The sequence below is a fragment of the Macaca fascicularis genome, chromosome 20, assembly GCF_037993035.2.
Source record: "Macaca fascicularis isolate 582-1 chromosome 20, T2T-MFA8v1.1".
Classification (NCBI taxonomy): Eukaryota; Metazoa; Chordata; class Mammalia; order Primates; family Cercopithecidae; genus Macaca; species Macaca fascicularis.
Window position 1 is genome coordinate 15,881,640 of NC_088394.1, and position 22,456 is coordinate 15,904,095.

The 22,456-nt window shown below is 49.4% G+C and overlaps 2 protein-coding genes across 16 annotated transcripts in view; one reads left to right on the top strand and one right to left on the bottom strand.

Moving 5' to 3' along the window:
* Nucleotides 1–1,952, top strand: part of BMERB1 (bMERB domain containing 1) — a 170,688-nt gene extending 168,736 nt beyond the window's left edge. Inside the window, exon 6 of the mRNA XM_005591321.5 lies at nucleotides 389–1,952. Within this exon, the coding sequence (XP_005591378.1) occupies nucleotides 389–501 (113 nt within the window). The 3' untranslated portion in view covers nucleotides 502–1,952. The remainder of the gene's footprint in view (nucleotides 1–388) is intronic.
* Nucleotides 1,953–18,045: 16,093 nt separating this feature from the next.
* Nucleotides 18,046–22,456, bottom strand: part of MARF1 (meiosis regulator and mRNA stability factor 1) — a 48,073-nt gene continuing 43,662 nt past the window's right edge. For all 15 annotated transcript variants that reach the window (XR_012429503.1, XR_012429501.1, XM_074028300.1 and 12 more), the window contains one exon: nucleotides 18,046–20,589. Coding sequence is in view for 13 of the 15 variants with exons in the window: in XM_074028300.1 (XP_073884401.1) it covers nucleotides 20,345–20,589 (245 nt within the window). In the remaining 2 variants the exon portion in view is untranslated. The remainder of the gene's footprint in view (nucleotides 20,590–22,456) is intronic.

A 22,456-nucleotide genomic window follows, 5' to 3' on the forward strand; every position in this document is an offset into this window, starting at 1 on the left:
GTTTTCAAAAATTGAAAAATATGAGCCCTCAGATTGAAGTGACTTGAACAAAATTTCCCATTTATCTATTTACCAGATAATTATTGGATGTCAGGCCCTGTGCTAGGCTTGGCAGGTTCAATGATGATAAGAGCTGACTAGGACAAGGGCTGAAAGTTAGGGTTGGAAGCTGAGAATTGAGGACCATATAAAATGAGGACCATAAAATGAGGACCAGCTGAGGATCATATAAAATGTGCATCAGCTCTCCATACCATCTGAACAAGGCCTAGAACAAGACCTGGCCAGGGGTTGCAGTGGGGCTGGGCTGCAGATGGTCAGGGTTCCCCTTACCTCACCTCTCTCTGTTCCTTTCTCCCCCTCTCCCTGTGCTCACATCTTGCTGCAGGCTCCCGGGCAGAGAAGAAAGCAGAGCCCCCACCTAGCAAGCCCACGGTGGCCAAGACGGGGCTGGCACTCATCAAGGATTGTTGCGGGGCCACCCAGTGCAACATAATGTAGCCCCCATGTGGGGTGCCCTGGGGCCATGGGCCACCCCCCACCCTCTTGTCTTTATAGCCCCCATTTCACCGGGGCCCAAGAGCTCTCCAAGGCAGAAGGGGTTGAAGGCAAGCCCGTGACTGTCGCCAGAGGCCATGGGCGCGGCAGGCGGGCCCGGCCACCCTGTACAGAGTGTAGCAGTAGGGAGTCCCTCACCGTCGCATGGCCCTCCCCAGAGCATGCCGAACCCAGGAGTCTGTCTCACTGTTTATCCAACCACCAGGAAAGGTCCTCCCTCAAAAAAGCGTATCTCCACTTCTCTCTAGCTGTATCTAACCCACCGTGTGAATGAACTGGGAGAGGGGCATGCTCCCCAGCTGTGTGTAGTTGTGACTTCTCAACAATCTAGCACCATGTCGGACACATCCCCCATCCACCCTCCTAGCTCTGCTCTCAGGCCTGCCCCACATGGGCACAGGTCCCCTCCCCTGTCTGTCCTCTCCCAACAACTGCGCCCTAGAGGGCTCCGCACGGCCCCTGTGTCTCTCCACCACCTCCTATATAGCATTCCCAGAGACCCAGAGGGCCCATTTGTAAAGATCAAGCTTGTGTGTGGTGTCGTGGTCACATCTCCCGCTTCCCCTCATCCTGTGTCTGGGCACGGTTCACAGCAGGACAGTGTCCACTGTGCTCTCAGTCTGCCCCAGGTGTGTGACTGAAGGGGGCCTGGACTGGCACGGATCCAGCTTGCAGAAGAGCCAGCAGGGAACTGGAAGCTCTGAGGTCAAGGCCAGGGCAGTTGAGAATGGGACCCAGAGTAGATGCTGACCTGGGCACCCCACCACTCCGGGGCCATCACAGAGATGCCAGCAGGACACCACTTCACCAGCCCGACACACAGACCTCTGTAAAGAACGGCGACGGGCGGGAGAGGCAGCGTGTGACCAGATTGTGTCCCGTCTTTGGGTGGCGTATATTAACTAGCTGCCAAACACTTCAACCTGTGTAACTCCATGTACATTTGCGACAGCCAGCCCGGTACAGCCTGTGTGACTTCTCTGTGTGTGTGTGTGTGTGTGTCGTGACCGGCCTAAGTAGTTAGCATAACTCAAGATTCGCTGATGTGCAGTCACCCATCAGAGAAAATAAAAATGGAAACCACGTTCACGGCATTTTAAAAGTTTTTACTTTTTTTCTTGATTATGGAAGTAATCCATGTACATAGTAAATCATTTTAAAAGTATAAAAAGTATGAAGAAGTTTGTTTTTTTAAAAAAAAAAACATTATTCCTCCAACTAGAGACCACTTCCACATTTCAGCATTTAAAAAAAGTCTTTTTTGTGCATTTTTTTCATCGTTGACATCATATTGTGATATCATTTATAACCAGTTTTTGCCCACTTATTATACCACCACCATCTTCCATATCATTAAAAGCTCTTTGTAAACATTAAACACTCTTCATAAATCATACCAATGTCTGTTTAGTAATCTATCTTTTGGTGTACTGTAATTCACCTAACCATTTCCTCACTATTGGACGTGTGGACTGGCGCTAGGTTTTCTTTTTTTTTTCTTTCTTTTTTTTTTTTTTTTTTTGAGACGGAGTCTCGCTCTGTCGCCCAGGCTGGAGCGCAGTGGCGCGATCTCGGCTCACTGCAAGCTCCGCCTCCCGGATTCATGCCATTCTCCTGCCTCAGCCTCCCCACCAGCTGGGACTACAGGTGCCCGCCACCACACCTGGCTAATTTTTTTGTATTTTTAGTAGAGATGGGGTTTCACCATGTTAGCCAGGATGGTCTTGATCTCCTAACCTCGTGATCTACCTGCCTCGGCCTCCCAAAGTGCTGGGATTACACCGCGCCCAGCCTAGTTTTTCTTATAAATAGTGTCTTGGATTAGCCGGGCATGGTGTGGGTGCCTGTAGTCCCAGCTACTTGAGAAGCTGAAGCAGGAGAATTGCTTGAACCCAGGAGGCAGAGGTTGCAGTGAGCCGAGATTGTGCCATTGCACTCCAGCCTGGACGACAAAGCAAGACTCCATCTCAAAAAAAAAAAAAGAACCAAGTGTCTTGGGCTGGGCACAGCAGCTCATGCCTGTAGTCCCAGTACTTTGGGAGGTCAAGGCAGGAGGATTACTTGAGTCCAGGAGTTCGAGACCAGCCTGGGCAACATGGCAAAACCCTGTCTCTACTAAAAATGCAAACAGTCGGGCATGGTGGCACAGGCCTGTGGTGCCAGCTACTTGGGAGGTGTGAGGATTGCTGGAGCCTGGGAGCTCCCAGCTGCAGTGAGCCGTGATCACACCACTGTATTCCAGCCTGGGTGACAGAGCAAGATCGCATCCCCTGTTTAAAAAAAAAAAAAAAAAAAAAAGTGTCTTGAAAAACATGTAGGGGGATAAGGTTTCATCTGAATTTTTTATTTTTTCCTTAAGATAAACTGCTAGAAGTGAAATTCTTGGGCCGTTCATAAGTAGTATTTTCAAAATATTTGTAAATCAGTTGGGTGCGGTGGCTCACACATGTAATCCCAGCACTTTGGGAGGCAGAGGCAGGTTGATCACTTGATACCAGGAGTTTGGACCAGCCTGACCAATACAGAGAAGCCCCATCTCTACCAAAAAATATAAAAATTAGCCGGGTGTGGTGACATGTGCCTCTAATCCCAGCTACTCAAGAGCTGAGGCAGGGGACTCGCTTGAACACGGGAGGCAGAGGTTACAGTGAGCTGAGATTGAGCCACTGCACTCCAGCCTGGGTGACACAGCGAGACTTTATCTCTTAAAAAAAAAAAAAAAAATTGGTAGATCAAAAGGTCTTTTGTTGGACAGGCCCTCCCAGCAGGCCCCCAGACCCCAGTCCTCCCTCCCACTCTGCGTGTTCGAGGCTGTGGTCTGCACACCACTTCCCACCATTCTGATGCTGAAAAGGGTCCCTCGGGCTACTCAGTGCCACCACAATGGCCTCAGAGGACCCCATGTCCTCCTTCACCAACCTAGATCAAGCATGAAGCCAGACTGTATTCGTGTCCTGGGGATGCCATAATGAATGACCTTCTGCTGGGTGGCTTAAAACAATGGAACTGTCTCCTTTCACAGTCCTAAAGGCCAGAATCCTGAAATCAAGGTGTCTGCGGTGCTCTGCTCCCTCTGTGGAGAAGAATCTTTTGCTGCCTCTTGCAGCTCCTGGTGGCTCCTGGCACCTTGGCAATTCCCTGGTTGTACCACTCCAGTCTTCACCTCTGTCTCCACGTGGCCTTCTCCGCTGTATATGTGCCTCTGTGCACCCTCTCATAAAGACACCAGACATTGAGCTGAGGTCCACCCGAATGCAGTGATCTCATTTGGACCCTTTCCTTAATTACTTCTGCAAAAACTCTCTTTCCAACCAAGGTCACATTCTGAGGCTCCAGGTAGACATGCATTTGGGGAGGACCCAATTCCACCCACCACAGACCCTTCCCACTCCAACGTGCAGTGAAAACTCAGGCTGCAAAGGGCCCACTGCCCTCTCTTCCCCATAAAAAGTATGGGTCAAGGCTGGGCACTGTGGCTCAAGCCTGTAATCCCTGCACTTTGGGAGGCCAAGGTGGGAGGATCACTTGAGGTCAGGAGCTCAAGACCAACCTGGCCAAATGGTGAAACCCCGTGTCTGCTAAAAATACAAAACTGTGCAGGCGTGGTAGCACACGCTTGTAATCCCAGCTACTCGGGAGGCTAAGGCAGGAGAATCGCTTGAACCCAGGAAGTGGAGGTTGCAGTGAGCCAAGATCAAACCATTGTACTCCAGCCTGGGCAACACAGTGAGACTCCATCTCGAAAAAAAGAAAAAAAAAAAAAAAAAAAAAGAGGGGTCAGGGAGGTCTGGCCCCAGACCAACTATACAGCAGTCACTCACATATCCCATGAACCAGAGGAGATCAAACCCTCATCGAAATCCTGCCTCTGGTACTTCCACCAAGCTCTGGGTTTTACACCTACCTTATGTTCCTGTTATTCCTATTGATTTTTTTTTAAAAAACAACACATTAAAAAATCCAATATATTTAGGCTGTCACAGAAGAGCAGAAGAAAGTATTAATAATAATTCCAGATGCTTCCAGATCACCAGGGCCACCTTCCAAGCCGGGAAACCTTGCAGACAGTGGGGTCCTGCACACCTAGACTTGCTCCTTTTAGAAGCCATGGGGGAGGCTGATAATGGGAGTAACATTTATGGTATCTTATCTCTATGCCCTGAGCAATGTGCACACACTGGCTGCTTCCCTCCTCACATCAGCCCGATGAGTCAGATCCTGTTATTACTTCCACTTTACAGATGAGGAAGTGGCAGTAAATCCATTGCCCAAGGTCCCAGGGGTTGTTAGTGACAGTCATCATTCATCTCCCTCCCTCCCCACCACTGTAGCCCCAATTGTTCTTTCTCTTCCCATCAGAGGGATTTAAACACATCTCTGCCATTTAAAAACAAACAGGACTGGGCGCGGTGGCTCACGCCTGTAATCCCAGCACTTTGGGAGGCCGAGGCGGGCAGATCACGAGGTCAGGAGATCAAGACCATCCCGGCTAACACAGTGAAACCCCATCTCTACTCAAAATACAAAAAAAATTATCCGGGTGTGGTGATGGGCGCTTGTAGTCCCAGCTACTCGGGAGGCTGAGGCAGGAGAATGATGTGAACCCGGGAGGCAGAGGTTGCAGTGAGCTGAGATCACGCCACTGCACTCCAGCCTGGGCGACAGAGCAAGACTCTGTCTCAAAACAAAAACAAAAACAAAAACAGAAACAAAACAGGGCCATGGGGCGCAATGGCTGGCTGACGCCTGTGATCCCAGCACTTTGGGAGGCCGAGGCAGGCAGATCATGAGGTCAGGAGATCGAGACCATCCTGGCTAACGGTGAAACCCTGGTCTCTACTAAAAATACAAAAAAGTTAGCTGAACGTGGTGGCACATGCCAGTAGTCCCATCTACTCGGGACACTGAGGCAGAAGAAACTCTTGAACCCAGGGGGCGGAGGTTGCAGCGAGCCGAGATTGCACCACTGCACTCCAGCCTGGGCGGCAGAACGAGACTCCATCTCAAACAACAACAACCACAAGAACCAGGCTGGGCGCAGTGGTTCACGCCTGTAATCCCAGCACTTTGGGAGGCTGGGGTGGGCGGACCACCTGAGGTCAGGAGTTTGAGACCAGCCTGGCCAATTATTAAATTAAATTTAATAATTTAATTAAAAATATTAAAATATTTTTAAATATTTATTTAAAACTAAATAATTATTTATTAACATATTAATATATAAAATATATTAATAAAATATATTTTATTAATTAATAAAAATTAATTTATTTTAATTAATTTTTTAATTTAATTAAAAATAAAAAAATTTTTAATTTTTCAGTCAGGGTTTCACTCCTGTCGCCCAGGCTAGAGTGCAGTGGTGCATCTCGGCTCACTGCAGCCTCGACCTCCCAAGCTCAGGCGATCTTCCCACCTCAGACTCCTGAGTATCTGGGACTAAAGGTCTATGGCTCCATGCCTGGCTAATTTTTTTTGTAATTTTAGTAGAGACGAGCTTCTGCCATGTTGCCCAGGGTGGTCTTGAACTTCTGGACTCCAGCGATTCCCCCACTTCAGCCTCCTGAGTAGCTGAGACTATAGGTGTGTGCTACCACGCCCAGCTGGTTTTTTATATTTTTAGTAGAGATGGTGTTTTGCCATGTAGCCCTGGCTGGTCTGTTGCTTTTAAATTTTTTTATTTTTTCTTTGAGACGGAGTCTCTGTCACCCAGGTCGGAGTGCAGTGATGTGATCTTGGCTCACTGCAGCCTCCGCCTCCCAGGCTCAATCTATTCTCCTGCCTCAGCCTCCGCAGTAGCTGGGATTACAGACGTGCACCACCATGCCAGGGTAATTTTTGTATTTTTAGTAGAGAAGGGGTTTCACCATGGTGGCCAGGTTGGTCTTGAACTCCTGAACTCAGGTGATCCACCCGCCTTGGCCTCCCAAAGTGCTGGGATTATAGGCGTGAGCCACCACGCCTGGCCTAAATCTTGGAATCTTTAAGAAAATCTGGCCGATCATTGACCTAAACTGCACTCAACTTCTCTGGTGTTTTCCATCTCAGGAAACGGTATCACCAGGTTGTCTAAGGTCATCCTAGGACTTGCCCTAGACTCTATATCTCCTCCATCCATTCAATTGCCAAGTCTTTAGCATCTACCTCATCAATTTCTCTAGAATCTGGCCATATTCCCAAAGTAGACCCATTAACTTTCAAAAAAATTCAATTACTATTTTTTGCCTTTTTATTTTTATTTTATCATTATTATTATTATTATTTTGAGACAGAGCTGACAAATCACTGGTAGTAGTTGGGTATGCACATGGGTGAGTTTTTGTATTTATTTATTATTTATTTATTTATTTGAGACAGAGTCTCACTCTGTCACCCAGGCTGGAGTGCAGTGGTGTGATTTTGGCTCACTGCAAGTTCCGCCTCCCGGGTTCATACCATTCTCCTGCCTCAGCCTCCCGGGTAGCTGGGACTATGGGTGCCCGCCACCACACCTGGCTAATTTTTTTGTATTTTTAGTAGAGACGGGGTTTCACCGTGTTAGCCGGGTTGGTCTCGATCTCCTGACCTCTTGATCTGCCCACCTCGGCCTCCTAATATTTTTAAAAATTATTTGTAGAGATGAGGGTCTCCCTATGTTGCCTAAGCTGGTCTCGAACCCCTGACCTCAATCAATTATCTTACCTCAGCCTCCCAAATTGCTGGAATTACAGGCGTGAGCCACCTCACCTGGCCTAATTATTATTATTATTTTTAAAATAGAGATGGGGTCTTGCTATGTTGCCCAGGCTGGTCTTGAACCGTTGGCCTCGAGTGATCCTCCCACCTTGACCTCCCAAAGTGCTAGGATTACAGGTGTGAGTCACTGCACCCGGCCCTATTATCTTTTGCTTGGTCAACAGCAGTGGCTTCTTGACTCCTTAGCACTCGTCTTTCTCCTCTTAAATTCGTTCATATTATTTCCCGCTTTATTTTATTTATTTATTTATTTTTAGACGAAGTCTTGCTCTGTCACCTAGTCTAGAGTGCAGTGGTGCAATCTCTGCTCACTGCAACCTCCACCTCCCGTATTCAAGCGATTCTCCTGCCTTAGCCTCCCAAGTAGCTGGGACTACAGGCGCCTGCCACCAAGCCTGGCTAATTTTTTGTATTTTTAGTAGAGACGGGGTTTCACCGTGTCAGCCAGGATGGAATTTCACTCTTTAAAACCATTCCCCTGGCTTTCGGATAAAATTAATCCACACTCTTTCATGTAGTTTAAAGCCCTCTCCAATCTGGCCTCTTCTTCACTCTTAGCGTCATCTCATCCCCTCTCCTGGACCCTTCTTTATGCTGGGACCTCAGAGCTTCCCTGGGTTCTTGGGTTCTTCTTGCCATTCTCTCTGTTGGCATCTCTCCTGGACTTTCATACTATATTAGTTCATTTTCATGCTGCTGATAAAGACATACCCGAGACTGGGTAATTTATAAAGAAAAAGAGGTTGAATGGACTCACACTTCCACGTGGCTGGGGAGGCCTCACAATCATGGCAGAAGGTGAAAGACATGTCTTACATGGCGGCAGACAAGAGAGAATGGGAACCAAGTGAAAGGGGAAACCCCTTATGAAACCATCAGATCTTGTGAGACTTACTCACTATCACGAGAACAGTATGGGGGAACCACCCCCATGATTCAGTTACCTCCCACTGGGTCCCTCCCACAACACATGGGACTTATGGGAGCTACAATTCAAGATGAGATTTGGGTGGGGACACAGCCAATCCGTATCACACACGTTACTCCCCTGCCCAGTCCATCTCAGATTCCCTGCCAGGCCTTCCTCCTATTGCCATCTGCTTAGTCTGTGTGCTGCTCTGAAGCCAAAATGGCCCTCCTAAAGCACAGGTCTACCCAGGTGTGTTTTAACAGCTTCCTGGTTTAAAACTCTCGGGTGCTTTCCTCGGGTACAATCCTCACGGTACAATCTCAGATCTTGGGTCTAGTTTCCAAAGCCCCTGATTGCCTTTTGCTCCTCCCTTCTCTCTGCTCCATCAGCTCACACCAACATTTAAGGGAACAGAAGACAAACCCAGAGGTCATGTGGTCTTAAGGACTGTATGAGAAGTGCATAAAGAATGTGCAGTAGGCTGCAATTGGCATGATCAGTTTCAGCAAAGCACTGGTCATGGAAGCCAGGTGCACCAGGCAGAGGATCCCCCTCATCCACTGTCTCATTGCGGGGGGAGTAGGGATCATCACCTTCATACGGCAGATGGGGAAACTGAGGTTCAGAGAGAGGAAGTGATTAGCTCAAAGTCACAGCGTGTAAGCGGTCAAGCCCGGCCTGGGAAACAGAGGCCCTGGCCTGTCTGCAGAACAGAGTCAGCCAGGCCTGGGCATTGATTACACATGTGTAATCCCAGGAAACCATCATCGCACTGGTTCCCTGTTGAGCTGTGATGGATTAGAGGTGACTCATAAAGACACAAGCAGCAGCTGGGCGTCTTATAAACCTCTGAGTCCCACGGTGGCTGGATGGCCCTGAGCTGCAGGAGTGCAACAACTCGGCTTGACAGACTGCAGTGACAATATGCCCGGAGCCACCAGCCAGGACCCAGATGACTGTCATCATCAGGGCAGCAGGGCAGGCCTCATGGCTGGGGCAACACGCTCAGGAAGGCTGGCTTGAGCAACATACATCAGTTTACATTCCCACTCACGCACGTGCTAGTTAATTCTACTAGTTAATACAGGACTTGGCAGGTACCAGGGAACGCGGAGATTCCTGCCTTCATGCAACTTACATTTTAGCGAGGGAGACAGAGCTCAAAGAAGAGAGCGGGGGCTGGGTGCAGGGGCTCACGCCTGTCATTCCAGCATTTTGGGAGGTGGAGGCAGGAGGATCACTTGAGACCAGGAGTTTGAGACCAGCCTGGGCAACATAGCAAGATCCTGTCTCTATGAAATAAAAAATTAGCTGGTCTTGGTGGTGCATGCCTGAGTCCCAACTACTCGAGAGGCTGAGGTGGAAGGATTGCTTGAGCTCAGGAGTTCAAGGCTACAGTGAGCTGTGATCGTGCCATTGCACTCCAGTCTGGGCAAAAGAGTGAGACCCTGTCCCTAAAATCAAATAAGAAAATGAAGAAGAAGAGGATTGGAGGAGATCTCCTTAGCAGTGTTCAATCTGCACCAACCCCACTGACCAGCAGGACTAGCAAAAGGGACTGCATTGTAAAAGGTGATTAATGGCTTCAGCTTGGAACCAGAAAGCCTGGGTTAAAATCCTAAGTGGATGGAGCCTTCCCTGCGTGAGCCTGAGCCATGTTCTTCACCTCTTTGCACCCCAGAGTCCAGACCTGTGTGATGGAGAGAGCGACAGGAGGATGAAGTGAGACAATGCAGGAGAAGAGTCGGGAACAAGCACGTGCTGAAGTCGACTCTTATTGGCTAAGTCCGAAGGCAGGAAGATGATGTGAAATGGGAAGGCTGCCCAAGTTCACAGCAGGGCTGGGGGCTGGGGGCTGGGGGTGAAAGAGAGACTCAGACTGACCCAGTCCTGCCCTCATGGAGCTGACAGTGAGACAGGGCAGTGTGACAAAAGTTGGTGTCACCCAATACCAGCTGAAGGCCCAGCCCATGTGCTTCTGCAAGACTTCTGTACCTTCTCGGGGGCTTCAGGACCCACGGTCACATTTGACCCTATCCGCCTGCCCTCACTGGCCTTTCCCCATCTCTCATGGTTCCCTCCCCACCGTCATCCCCCCACCACTACGTAGTCCTGCCAAGTTCAACATGGAGTTTGGGCCCCTCTTTTCCACTAAGCACAGACACCACGCAGCACACGACTCCGAGACCCTCCAGAACGATTTTGGAGGTGGGAGGGGCTTTGTGTCACAGCCACACAAGCATATGAGAATCGAACGCTGAATTTCCGGCTTCCACCAGTGCTGCCACCACCACCATGCTGCTCACACCCCAGTTCCATCAGTATACATTTCCTTTCTGCTTTTTTTTTTTTTTTTTTTTTTTTTTTTTGAGACAGAGTCTCAGTCTGTCGCCCAGGCTGGAGTGCAGTGTCACAGTCTCGGCTCACGGCAACCTCTGCCTCCCAGGTTCAAGGGATTCTCCTGCCTCAGCCTCCTGAGTAGCTGGGATTATAGGGATGCACCACCACGCCTGGCTAATTTTTGTATTTTTAGTGGAGACGGAGGTTTCACCGTGTTGATCAGGCTGGTCTTGAACTCCTGACCTCGTGATCCACCCGCCTTGGCCTCCCAAAGTGCTGGGATTACAGGTGTGAGCCACCGTGCGTGGCTTTTTTTTTTTTTTTTGACAGAGTCTCGCTCTGTCGCCCATGCTGGAGTGCCGTGGTGTGATCTTGGCTCACTGCAACCTCGTGGGTTCAAGCAGTTCGCCTGCCTCGGCCACTTGAGTAGCTAGGATTGCAGGCACATGCCACCATGCCCAGCTATTTGTTGTATTAATATTTTTAATAGAGATGGGTTTTTACCAGTTTTGCCAGGCTAGTCTCAAACTCCTGACTTCAAGAGATCCGTTCTCCTTGGCCTCCGAAAGTGCTGAGATTACAGGCATGAACCACTGCACCCGGTCCCCATTCCGCTTTATTAGAACGATTCAGCTTCCTCAGCCTTAGCGGGCAGCTGCTCCAGGTGCCTTTGTGGATTGACAGAAGCCTCCTCCACTCCTGTGGCCGCCCAGCTCCGGACCTCGCCTCCCTCCTACCCCCGCTTAGGCTCGCAGGGGAAGGGAGAGGAGGAAGATGGATTTCCCTGCTGATTAGAGATGTGTCGCTCATTGCTTTTCCTCCCACGGGAAAGCTGGTGCGTCAGGTGTGGGTTACAATGAGCCATCGCTTTTCCCTCTGTCCCACTGGGACCTCAGTAGACACAGAGGTTATGGGAGCATGGCAGGGGCACCTAAGGGAGTCTGGGGCTCAGGGAAGCTTTTCTAGGGGAGGACACATCTCATGATGAGATGCTGGCAGGAACTGGAGTTGGTCAGATGAAGCTGGGGGTGGTGTGGGGGCAGGAGGGCCGCCTGGCCAGGAGGGCTCTCCCGGGCTGCAGGTTGACGACATGAACCTCTCAGTATGGGGGCAGTAGCTCTCTGCATTAGGATCCTTTTGGTTGTAAGTGACCGAAACTGAAGGCAAACAGGCAAAAAATAAAGAGCATTTCCTGGCTCCTGGGCTGGGATGTTCGATGATTGCGGGTACCATTGGGCCCAGGGGTTCAAATGATGTCATCTGGACATGGCATCTCCCTGCCTGTCTGTCCTGCTTCCCTCATGCTAGCTCTGTCCTCCGGGAGTCTCTCTGTAGGGCCCACGACAAACAACCCTGGCTTACCTCCTCCCAGGGCTTACAGAGAAACAATCCGGCAATTCTAATACAAATCCCAGCGTGGAGTATCCCAGGCTCTGGCTTGGATCATATAACAGCCCCGGGTCACTTGCTGGGCCACTGGAGTGCAGTTCTCTGCTTAGCGTTGCTGGGGTCCTCAGGCCGACCCTATGGAACCTCTTGTGCCAGTAGAGGAGAGAATGGATTCTGGGTGGTTAAAGACAAGTGTCCTCGGCCAGGCGTAGTGGCTCATGCCTGAAATCCCAGCACTTTGGGAGGCCGAGGTAGACGGATCACGAGGTCAAGAGATCAAGACCATCCTGGCAAACATGGTAAAACCTCTGTCTCTACTAAAAATACAAAAATTAGCCAGGCGTGGTGGTGCATGCCTGTAGTCCCAGCTACTCGGGAGGCTGAGGCAGGGGAATCGCTTGAACTGGGGAGACAGAGGTTGCAGTGAGCCAAAATTGCACCACTGCACTCCAGCCTGGAGACAGAGAGAGACTTTGTCTCAAAACAGACACACAGACACACACACACACACACACACACACACACACACACACACACACACGTCCTCTTCCTTTTAGACAATTTTAAAAACAGGCTTTCAGGCCAGGCGCAGTGGCTCACGCCTATAATCCCGCACTTTGAGAGGCTGAGGCAGGCGGATCACGAGGTCAGGAGATCCAGACCGTCCTGGCTAACACAGTGAAACCCCGTCTCTACTAAAAATACAAAAAATTAGCCAGGCATGGTGGTGGGCGCCTGTAGTCCCAGCTACTCTTGAGGCTGAGGCAGGAGAATGGCGTGAACCTGGGAGGCGGAGCTTGCAGTGAGCTGAGATGGTGCCACTGCACTCCAGCCTGGGTGACAGAGCGAGACTCCGTCTCAAAAACAAACAAACAAACAAACAAACAAAAACAAGGTTTCAGAGAGAGGCAGGGACTTGCTTAAGGTCACACAGTGAGCTCACCAAAGCCAGGACAGAACTCAGACCCCCCAGTGCCCTGCAACCACTTCTCTCTCTGACACCCAGCCTGGTCCCTACCGGCACCTCCACCTGAAAGAAATGGAGCCAGAGCACAAACCGCCGGTTTCCTGTGGGTCTCTCCCATACTCGTGACTTGGTTCACCCAAGAGCTGTTTGCGCAGGTTCCAATGACAAATGTTTACCCAACGTGAGCCACAAGCTAGCAGCGTTTGTCAAAGTGTGACCCTGGGCCAGCCAGCTCTGATCCCAACTGCCCCAGCATCTGGTGTCCATCTCCATGGTGAGCCCAGGAGCCTGCTTAACAACCTTCTCCTGCCTCAGCCTCTGGACTGGCTGGGATTACAGTCACCCACCACTATTCCCGGCTAATTTTTGTATTTTTAGTAGAGATGAGGTTTTGTCATGTTGGCCAGGCTGGTCTTGAACTCCTGACCTCAGGTGATCCGCCCGCCTCAGCCTCCCAAAGTGCTGGGATTACAGGTGTGAGCCACCGCACTCGGCCAAAAGCCTGCATTTTAAACCTGTTCCCCTTGTGCCTCTGATGCCCTCTTTAATTTGAGAACCACCCCCTCAGAGGGCGGCTTCTTGTCTTAGCTGTCCGCAGAGAGCCCGGGGTCCTGCTGCTCTCAGGGAGGCAGAAAAGTACCCAGCTCCTACTCATCCGGCTGCCAACCCCTGGTTCATGCCTAACACCCCATAGGGCTCATAGCTGGACTGGACTTGGGAGCTGCCTAGACCAAGGCTTCCAGCCTGCTGTGCCACCAAGTGACTTGGGCAATGGTTTAACCTCTCCATCTTAAACCTCTCCAGCATCTGTAAACCGTGGTGTGGGGGTGGAGGGTGGGTTGGACCAGTGGGTCTGTAAGGTCCCTTGCAGCTTTGAAGCTCCATTATTGACCCTCAAAATGTTTAGCCTGGGACCTCTTTCCTCCCATCCCTGGGGCTAGATCGGATGTCTTAGGCCTTCTAAGTTGATCAGTTACTCATTCATCAAACACTAATGAAGCCAGAGGTGGTGACATGTGCCTGTAGTCCCAGCTACTTGGGAGGCTGAAGTGGGAAAATTTCTTGAGCCCAGGAGTTTGAGTCTAGCCTGGGCAATAGAGTGAGGACCCTGTCTCTAAAAAAAAAAAAAAAAAAAGAAAAGAAAATTATGGATTATCTATGAGATGGAACCTATGACTTGCTTCTAACTAATGGAAGACGGCAAAGATGAAGGGAGGTCACTCCTTGCTTAGATTACTTTATATAAAGCTTCCTCTTAGCAGACTGGAGAGAGAGGTTCCCTGTGGCTTCATGAACTAAGCAGCCATTGAGGAAGCCACATGGGGAGCTTGCAGCTGACAGCCAGTGGGGTCCACAGTCCAACATCCTCAAGGAACTGAATTCTGCCAACACCTGCACGAGCTTGGCTGTGAGTTCTGCCCTGGTCAAGCCTCCACATAAGAACACAGCCCACCCGCTATCCAGATTGCAGCCTTCTGAGATGCTGAAGTTTTGGACCTGGATAAGTCACGCCTGGACTTCTGATCCACAAAACTGATGAGATAATAATTGCATGTTGTTTGTAGCAATTTGTTACATGACATTAGAAAAGTAACTCAATCTATTAACACTTTAAGCCAGGCCCTAGGTCCTGGGGATACGTGACTGAATAAAAAAATCAGACCACTTCTGCCCTCATGAACTTTATTGCCTTGTGGAGGGAACCAATTGAAAAATCACACACATTCATATTCAATGGTAAACTGTGATTATTTTTTTTTTTACCTGCTATGAAAAAAGTCATACTCTTTGACACCCCCAAAGAGTGGAGTTAGGCAAAGCTAGCGCTGAAAAGTGGGGGAATTTGCCTCGTCTAGGGGTAGAAGAGGGATGAATCTGGGAAAGTTTCCTGGAGAAATTAATGTTTGAGCTAAGATCTGAGTGACTAAGGGATAATTACTTAGGTAAAGATTTGGGTAAATAACAACCCTGGCCAGGCGTGGTAGCTCATACCTGTAATCCCAGCATTTTGGGAGGCCAAAGTGGGAGGATCACTTGAGCCCAGGAGTTTGAAACCAGCCTGGACAACATGGCGAAACCCTGTCTCTACCAAAAAATTCAAAAATTAGCTGGGTGCAGTGGTGCAAGACTATAGTCCCAGCTACTCGGGAGGCTGAGGTGGGAGAATCGCTTGAGCCCAGGAGGTGCAAGTTGCAGCAAGCCGAGATCGTACCACTGCACTCCAGCCTGGGTAATGGAGCAAGACCCTGTCTCAAAAAATAATAATAACAATAATAATAACTCTCACAGCTAGGATTTACTAAACACTCAGGACCTTCTCTGAGTGTCTCACTTACAGTAGCTCCTTGAGGACATAGAATACTACTCTGAGGTTATTATTCCATTATCTTCTCCCCATTTACAGATAGGGAAGGAGGCATCTCTTAGTTAAGTAACTTGCCCCAAGTCTCAGCGTCAGTAAACAGTGAGGTGAAGAGATTCCCACCCAGTCCCCTGACTTCAGAGCCTGCGGGGTTTTTTATTTTTGTTTTTGTTTTTTTGAGACGGAGTCTTGCTCTATCGCCCAGGAGTGCAATGGCGCAATCTCGGCTCCTATAACCTCTACCTTGTGGGTTCAAGTGATTCTCCTGCCTCAGCCTCCTGAGTAGCTGGGACTACAAGCGCCCACCACCACGCCTGGCTAAGAGCCTGCGTCCTTGGCCTCTGCCTGGCCTCCCAGGCCCGGGGACGGCAGGTGTGAGGCTCCCTGGGAGAAAGGAGTGGAGCACAGTCGAGGAGCTGCACGAAGGCCACTGGGGCAGAAGTCAGGCCAGACGAGGGGCACGCAGGGAGATGGGGAGCCCCCAGGAGGAGTCAGGCCTCAGAGCCCACATGCACAACCTCATCAGCCTCCGCATGCACACAGCAAAATAGGGATTCCACCTTCAAAACAGGGATTTCTTCCCCAAAATGTATCTCCTGGCTGGGTGCTGTGGCTCACTCCTGTAATCCCAGCACTTTGGGAGGCCAAGGCAAGTGAACCACTTGAGGTCAGGAGTTTGAGACCAGCCAGAGCAACATGGCAAAACCCCATCTCAAAAAACGTTAGCCAGGTGTGGTGGCAGGCACCTGTAATCCCAGCTGTTCAGAGGCTGAGGCACAAGAATCGCTTGAACCCGGTAGAAGGAGGTTGCAGTGAGCCAAGATCGTGCCACTGCACCCCAGTCTGGGTGACAGAGCGAGACTCTGTCTCAAAAAAAAAAAAAAAAGTATTTCCCGATTCTTGCCACGCCTGACCTTGATGCATCAGACTCTGGCTGCTGAAATACCGAGGACGGTGACCCTGCAGCCCCCGTGTGGATTTGTCTGCCTTTGCTGTGATACCAGAAACTGCAAGGGAGGGTGGTGGGTGGTAGGAGTGGGGGTTCCCCCATGCCCAGGCCCTGCACCTGGGAAGCCTTTCGAGGCCATCACATGAGCTGCCTGAGGCGGACGGAGGAGATGCTGCCAAGCAGGCCCAAGAGATTCCCTGCTGGCCCTGGTACTGCTCCCCTGCGGATGCTCCTGGTTGGTTCACCACCTCATTGTGGAGTGAGGAGCTGAGCAGCCCAGCCACTGAGCAGAATTTCCCTCCAACATGGCCCCTTCCACCCTGCAATGCCTTCTTCCTCTGCACCCTAGGTCCCCCACTTCCAAGTCGTTCCTTTCCAGAACGTGTGTATTCTTCTCTTCATCTTGCTAAGGAAAGTTCTGGCTCTTGGTGCTCTGGCTTGGCACCTTCTCAGCTCTGTAGTCCAGGTACCCTCCTCCCCCACCAAAAAAAAAAAGCGTTCTCAGCCAGGCGTGGTGGCTCACACCTGTAATTCCAGCACTTTTGGAGGCTGAGCCCGGAGGATCACTTGAGCTCAGGAGTTCAAAACTAGCCTGGCCAACATGGTGAAACCTTGTCTCTACTAAAAATACAAAAATTCGCCAGTGTGATGGTGTGCACTGTAATCCCAGCTACTCGGGAGGCTAAGACAGGAGAATCACTTGAACCTGGGAGGTAGAGGTTGCAGCGAGAAGAGATCATGCCACTGCACTCCAGCCTGGGTGACAGAGTGACTCTGTTTCAAAAAAACAAAACAAAAAACAAACAAAAAAACCCACTCAGGCTTAGCCATTTCTCTGGCGTCTTCACTTCCTTATGAAGGCTCCTGCAAAACTGGTATGAAGTAACATTTGTTTGCTTTTTTCCTATTAATGTCTTTGTCAGTTTAAGGCCCAGCCAGGGACACGTGAAGGTGAATCCCAAAGCACAACATTCCTTCAGGCACAGGGAATAGAGGGAACAGATCTTCTCCGATCAGCACAACCGCCTCTGCTACGGACAGGTCTGCTCTCCCCCAGACAGCCGTCTTCTAAGCCACCACCTCTGAATCACCTTCCCAGGTGGGAAACGAACAAAGATAAATGCAAAGCCACCGTTCCAGCCCCAGTCCAGACCTAGCAAGACCTTACCCCTCTCAAAAGGGGCACGATGGCTACTCAACTTTTTCTGCACAAATTTGCCATCGTGAAATATGTTTGGAAAGGACTTTAGCAGCTTTTAACATTGCTGAACTTGAAAAAAAATTGCATCAAGAGGCAATCACTCAAGGCTCTTCTGGGGCCTTTTGAATTCTTGCCAGAGGATGCAGGTGGCAGAAGTGACAGAGGGTAACGGTGGTCTCGGGGGATGGGAGGGCTTCACAACTGTGTCTGTGGAAAAAGTCTTTTCCAAATTGGCTTATTCAAAAAGCATGCTTAGCAGTGACCAAAAACGACACAGCAGGCACGCTGGATTTCTTTCACAAGAAGAGCGAGCCTAGGAATTAACGGAGTTTTCTAACTGGAAGGTTTTTGTGGTTACTGTATTTTCCCACACGTAATTATAAGCTGGAACAAAGGCTGGAAAACTTGGAGGATCCTGACCACGAAGGGCCCACCATCCAGCCCCCTGCTTCGGTGTGTACTGAGTTTAAAAGGCCTCTAAGATGCAGACCGATTTGCTCTCCACCTCACAGTTCTACTTCCAGAAGAGGCGAGAAGTTGGGGAGACCCAAAATGAATGATGGCAGAACTGGATTGGTTTATAATCCCTCCCCACAGACAGACAGACAGACAAAACCACTTGGAAAACTCAAAATAGATGCTTGCTTGTAAAGTTTATTGACAACTGTTTGGTCCCAACACACAAAACAGCACTTGAACCACAACAAAAGTGTTCAAACAAAGTAGACAATTAAAAAACATCTCTTTCCCCCAAACCCGATCCAAAACAAACAGTGCAAGATGGGAAAGGGGGTTTTGGTGGTAACTTTTGTCATTTTTTTTAAACAGATAAATTTAATCCGGTACATCTTTCCACCCAGAAATAAAGAATTACATTGTCTTAATGCTCAAACATCATTTTACCACATCATTTAATTAAGCCTCTGGATAAAAAAATAGATAGCAATTGGACTGGCCATTGTGGAGTACATTATGAACACAACGTGCTTCCGACGTCTTCTCTCTCATTTTCAGACAGCGATTGTTAAGAGTCACACACACGTCCCAGACTAAGCAGCAACGCCAGTGAATGGTACTCAGACACACTCACGGGACGGCACAGAACTTGATTCTTCTTTGTCTGTTGCCCAAAGAACCTGTTCTTTGAGTCTGTTCCAGGTGACTTGTAATGGTACCTCTCATGGTTTTAAAGTCCACCATTCTTTACATGCTAGCACAACTGAAGTCCAAGCGTGCAAACTCAGCCTTATGAAATCTTAGACTAAGGCAACTGATGTTCTCAACACCAACTATTACATTGTTTAAAAGCTCCTTTAAAAAAATTGCACATTTGCATTTCACTTCCTGTAACACTATGTCTGTAGAGGAAACGCCTTCAGGAGGATTCGGAGAGTGCCATAATACTTAGAGGGTTTTTCCATGGTGGTCTGTCTTGACTAGGGCCATGTGTTGAGAACTGGGAATCACTGGCTTCATTTAAAAGATTTGGGGAACAAAAAATCTGACTTGTAAAAATCTCTCTACAGCCCTTATTTTGTGGCATTTTATCAAAATGCTGGCTATGAAATCAGAGTCCATTTTCTGGCTTTCTAGAAGTTACCAAATATAAACATTTCCCCAAAAGAAACCATCTAACTAGTGGAAGACCTTACGCCAACAGGTTCTTTCTGCTCCATGAATGAATCCGCCTTTTTTGCCTGACAAATACAATCCATTGTAAATGTCAGGTTTCTCTAGGGGGGGTGAGAGGCCACCCGTCAGCGGACACCTCAGGCACCTAGAGAGGAAGGCCGTTCCACACCAGACGCCACAAAAAACCCAGACATGCTTCCAACAGCGAGAAGTAACGAGAGTAAAATCAGACACGATTAAAAGATGCTGAGCTGACATACACACACATAAAGCTTCCCAGCTACCGATACCAGCTTTAAAATTACAGTAACAAGGTTAAGTGGATCAACCTTGGCCTTCCTATGTGTAGGTAGAATTCCTGTCTCTTCCCAGTGGAAATCGTATTGATCCCGCTGCTGCTGAAGCACCTCCCCACTCAGCTCTGATTTGTAATTTATGCACTTGATGCATATTTTCGAAAATCAGACTCTTTCCAATGCTGCCTCTCGACACACAATAATGTGTGTTGTAATCCGAATGCTGACTTTAAATCCATGACATCGAGACCATCTCCTTTTCCTTAACCTAACCCATATCAAACTGGAACACAGATGGGAAGCTTAAAACATCCTCAACTTTCTAGAAAGCTCCTAAATGGAACCCCAAAGTAGAAACGTTTAAAAAAATTTGTGATGAAGCCACATTTGTCAACTACAGACATAGTTTAAATAAAAAACAAGGTACACTTACAAGTCACATGGAAGCCAGGAACCTTCACATTCCAACCTGAAAATGCACTCCCAACCCCTCGCCTACCCTTCTCCTTCAGTGTGTGAGCACACAGGCTTGTGGGACAGGCTTGGCTTCCAAGCCATGCCACGCACTGGGTGAATACTGTCGGAAACACCAGTAAGCAAAGGCTGAGACTATATTATGCTACATGTAGGATGACACCACTGACGTGGCTCAATGGAAGCAGAACCGCTTCCTGCTAGTTGAGTTCTTAGTGCTTTCTTCTTTTGGAACACCATTATATTTCATAATAGTTAGGAAAGTTTGGTAAAATATATTAAGGATTCTTTAACAAATGCCGCAAGTTCTTCAAATAATTGAAAAAAGAAAAAGGAAGAATAAAGAAAAGAAAGACTTCAGCTCAAAGCTGTGTTCAATGTAAAAGAAAAACATGATGGAATACAGGTAAGATGAAGTAAATGGCTTCGGGGGCTTTTCATGACACAGAAAAGGATGTATTTTTGAAACCCACTTTTGTGTGCAGAATCAGACAGTGTTTTCCCATCCTAATTCTATATCGGAAACGGGAGTTAAAGCTTGGTTATGGGTGCTAAGGAAAAGTTGGCTGCCAATTTGACTCTATTTTTGGGTTGCTTTTTGGCTGGGCTTTCCGCAGGGTCCTTGATGAGCTGTGACTCGGAGGTTTCCGAGGAGGGGCAGGGAGGCAAGGGGACAGCTGCTGAGATGCAGGACGAGCTGGAGTCGGAGGTCAGAGTTTTGCTCTTTCCTGGTATTGGAATCTCCATTTTTCCTTCTTGGTTTAAAATCATCATTTCTGTGAATACAGAAAAGCAAACAGATTCAGTTCCAGGATCTGTAAGAAGTACGGGTTTTCTCTTTCTTGCTTGTATTTGCTCAAAAGATAATAATAATAAAAAGCCTCGAAATGCTACATCTATGCCACAGCTCACATATGAGTTGTGTGGCCAGTGTACTTGGCACAGAGGTCAAGTATCTATAAACTGCATCCCACCTCTCCCACTGGATTACCAAGTTGCAAAGATCTCTATTTGGAGCTATAAATTATTGAGCAAAGGTTAACACTTTTTTTTTTTTTTTTTCATTTTGGATTCTCTGCCCATTCATTCTCCCTGCCAGATATTAAGGACCCATAAGCTAACCACGACTTAGAGACTTCCTGAGGCAGGAGGCGGGGGGTGGGGTCGGAGCGTCTCAGTGTCAGGGAGCTCCAAGCCCGTTCCATTTAGAGAGGACCTATGCTCCCCATGGGTCTATTACCGGGGATAAAAAAGGACTGCACCAAGTCACAATTACCCTCAGAGCCCAGGAACTCGAGCACAGCCGGCTCTCCCGCAGTGCTGCTAGACTGCCATTTCTGGGGCTGAGCCACAGTAATCCACATGCGTGACACACAGGGCCGTGCTGCTTGAAACAGATGCATCACTATACCTTAGGCTCCCACTGCATAGGGCACAGGGCTCCAGATCCCAAAGGGCCATGGAAGCTGAGAGTGGCAGAGGGGACGGCAGAGCCAGCTCCCTGCCCAGGCTGACCCTCAAGAGGAGAGGGACTGACAAAACTGCCCACACTGTTTTAATTACTTTCCTCTCTCATCCTGTGCATGCAGCCGAACTTGCCCAGAATAAAAGCACAAAGGCCACAATCCCACAAACGAGCTAACGTCAATCTGCCACCAACCCTAGTGAGGCACTGCACAGGAGCATGGCGTGCGTCTAGGCCTGCCTGCACAGGCTGGTTCAACCCGCAGGCAGTTACTTCCCCATCTCCTATTTTCCAAGTCAACAGCCTCAGTTCTTTTCCTGGGCAACAGTGCTGAACACTGCTGAGGACAACAGTGTGGAACCCATGCCGAGATGGTAAAAGCCAAGCCAGGAGTCCGCGGGGTGTTCCTGGTGACCTGGAAAGCAGCATCAGCAGTGGGGAGGAGCTGGGTTCCAACAGATGAAGAGCAGGGAAGGACCTGTACGGGGCAGATGTGCTGTCCTCTCCAGAGGCCAGGCGACACCACAGGACAAGAGGGCTTGGGTTCCAATCCCGGCTCTGCCCTTGCTAGCCCAGCAGCCCAGGGCCACTGCCTCTCTAGTGACAGCACCAGCTGTGCCTTCATCACGCAGCCTGTGGAATAAAGCGGCCGCCCCACACCTGGAGCCGTGGTGAGAGTTAAATGTGATGATGGTGTCTGTCAGCCCTGAGCACAGGGTCGGCACCAATGCCTGCACTTGGCTGGGACTCAGTGTGCTCAGCTTCCTGTCTGTTCTCAGATCACTGGACAGAGTCCAGGGGCTCCAGCCACATACACCTCCCTCCATTCACCCCTTTATAAAGCTCTTGGGCCCTTTGGACCCCCACCATGGGTGACGTGTACATCTCGTGACAGGTACGCCTGAGAGCAGCTGAACCTTCACAAAGTCTGGGAAAGCGAAGCCCAAGAGGCCCCCCGACCCACCCCTGTGGACTCGTCCACAGCCCCAAGCCACCAGCCCTCCAGAGTTGCCAAATCGCCCTTGCCTGACGCTCCCCAGGCAACCCGGGGCTGAGCATCCAATTCTGCAGGAGCCCAGGTGGGGAAAGAAGGTCGAATAATCAGCACAGTGTTTTCCACCTGGAAAGGGGTAGTCCCTTCCCACCTCTGTCATTTACTGTATCAGCATCTCATCGTG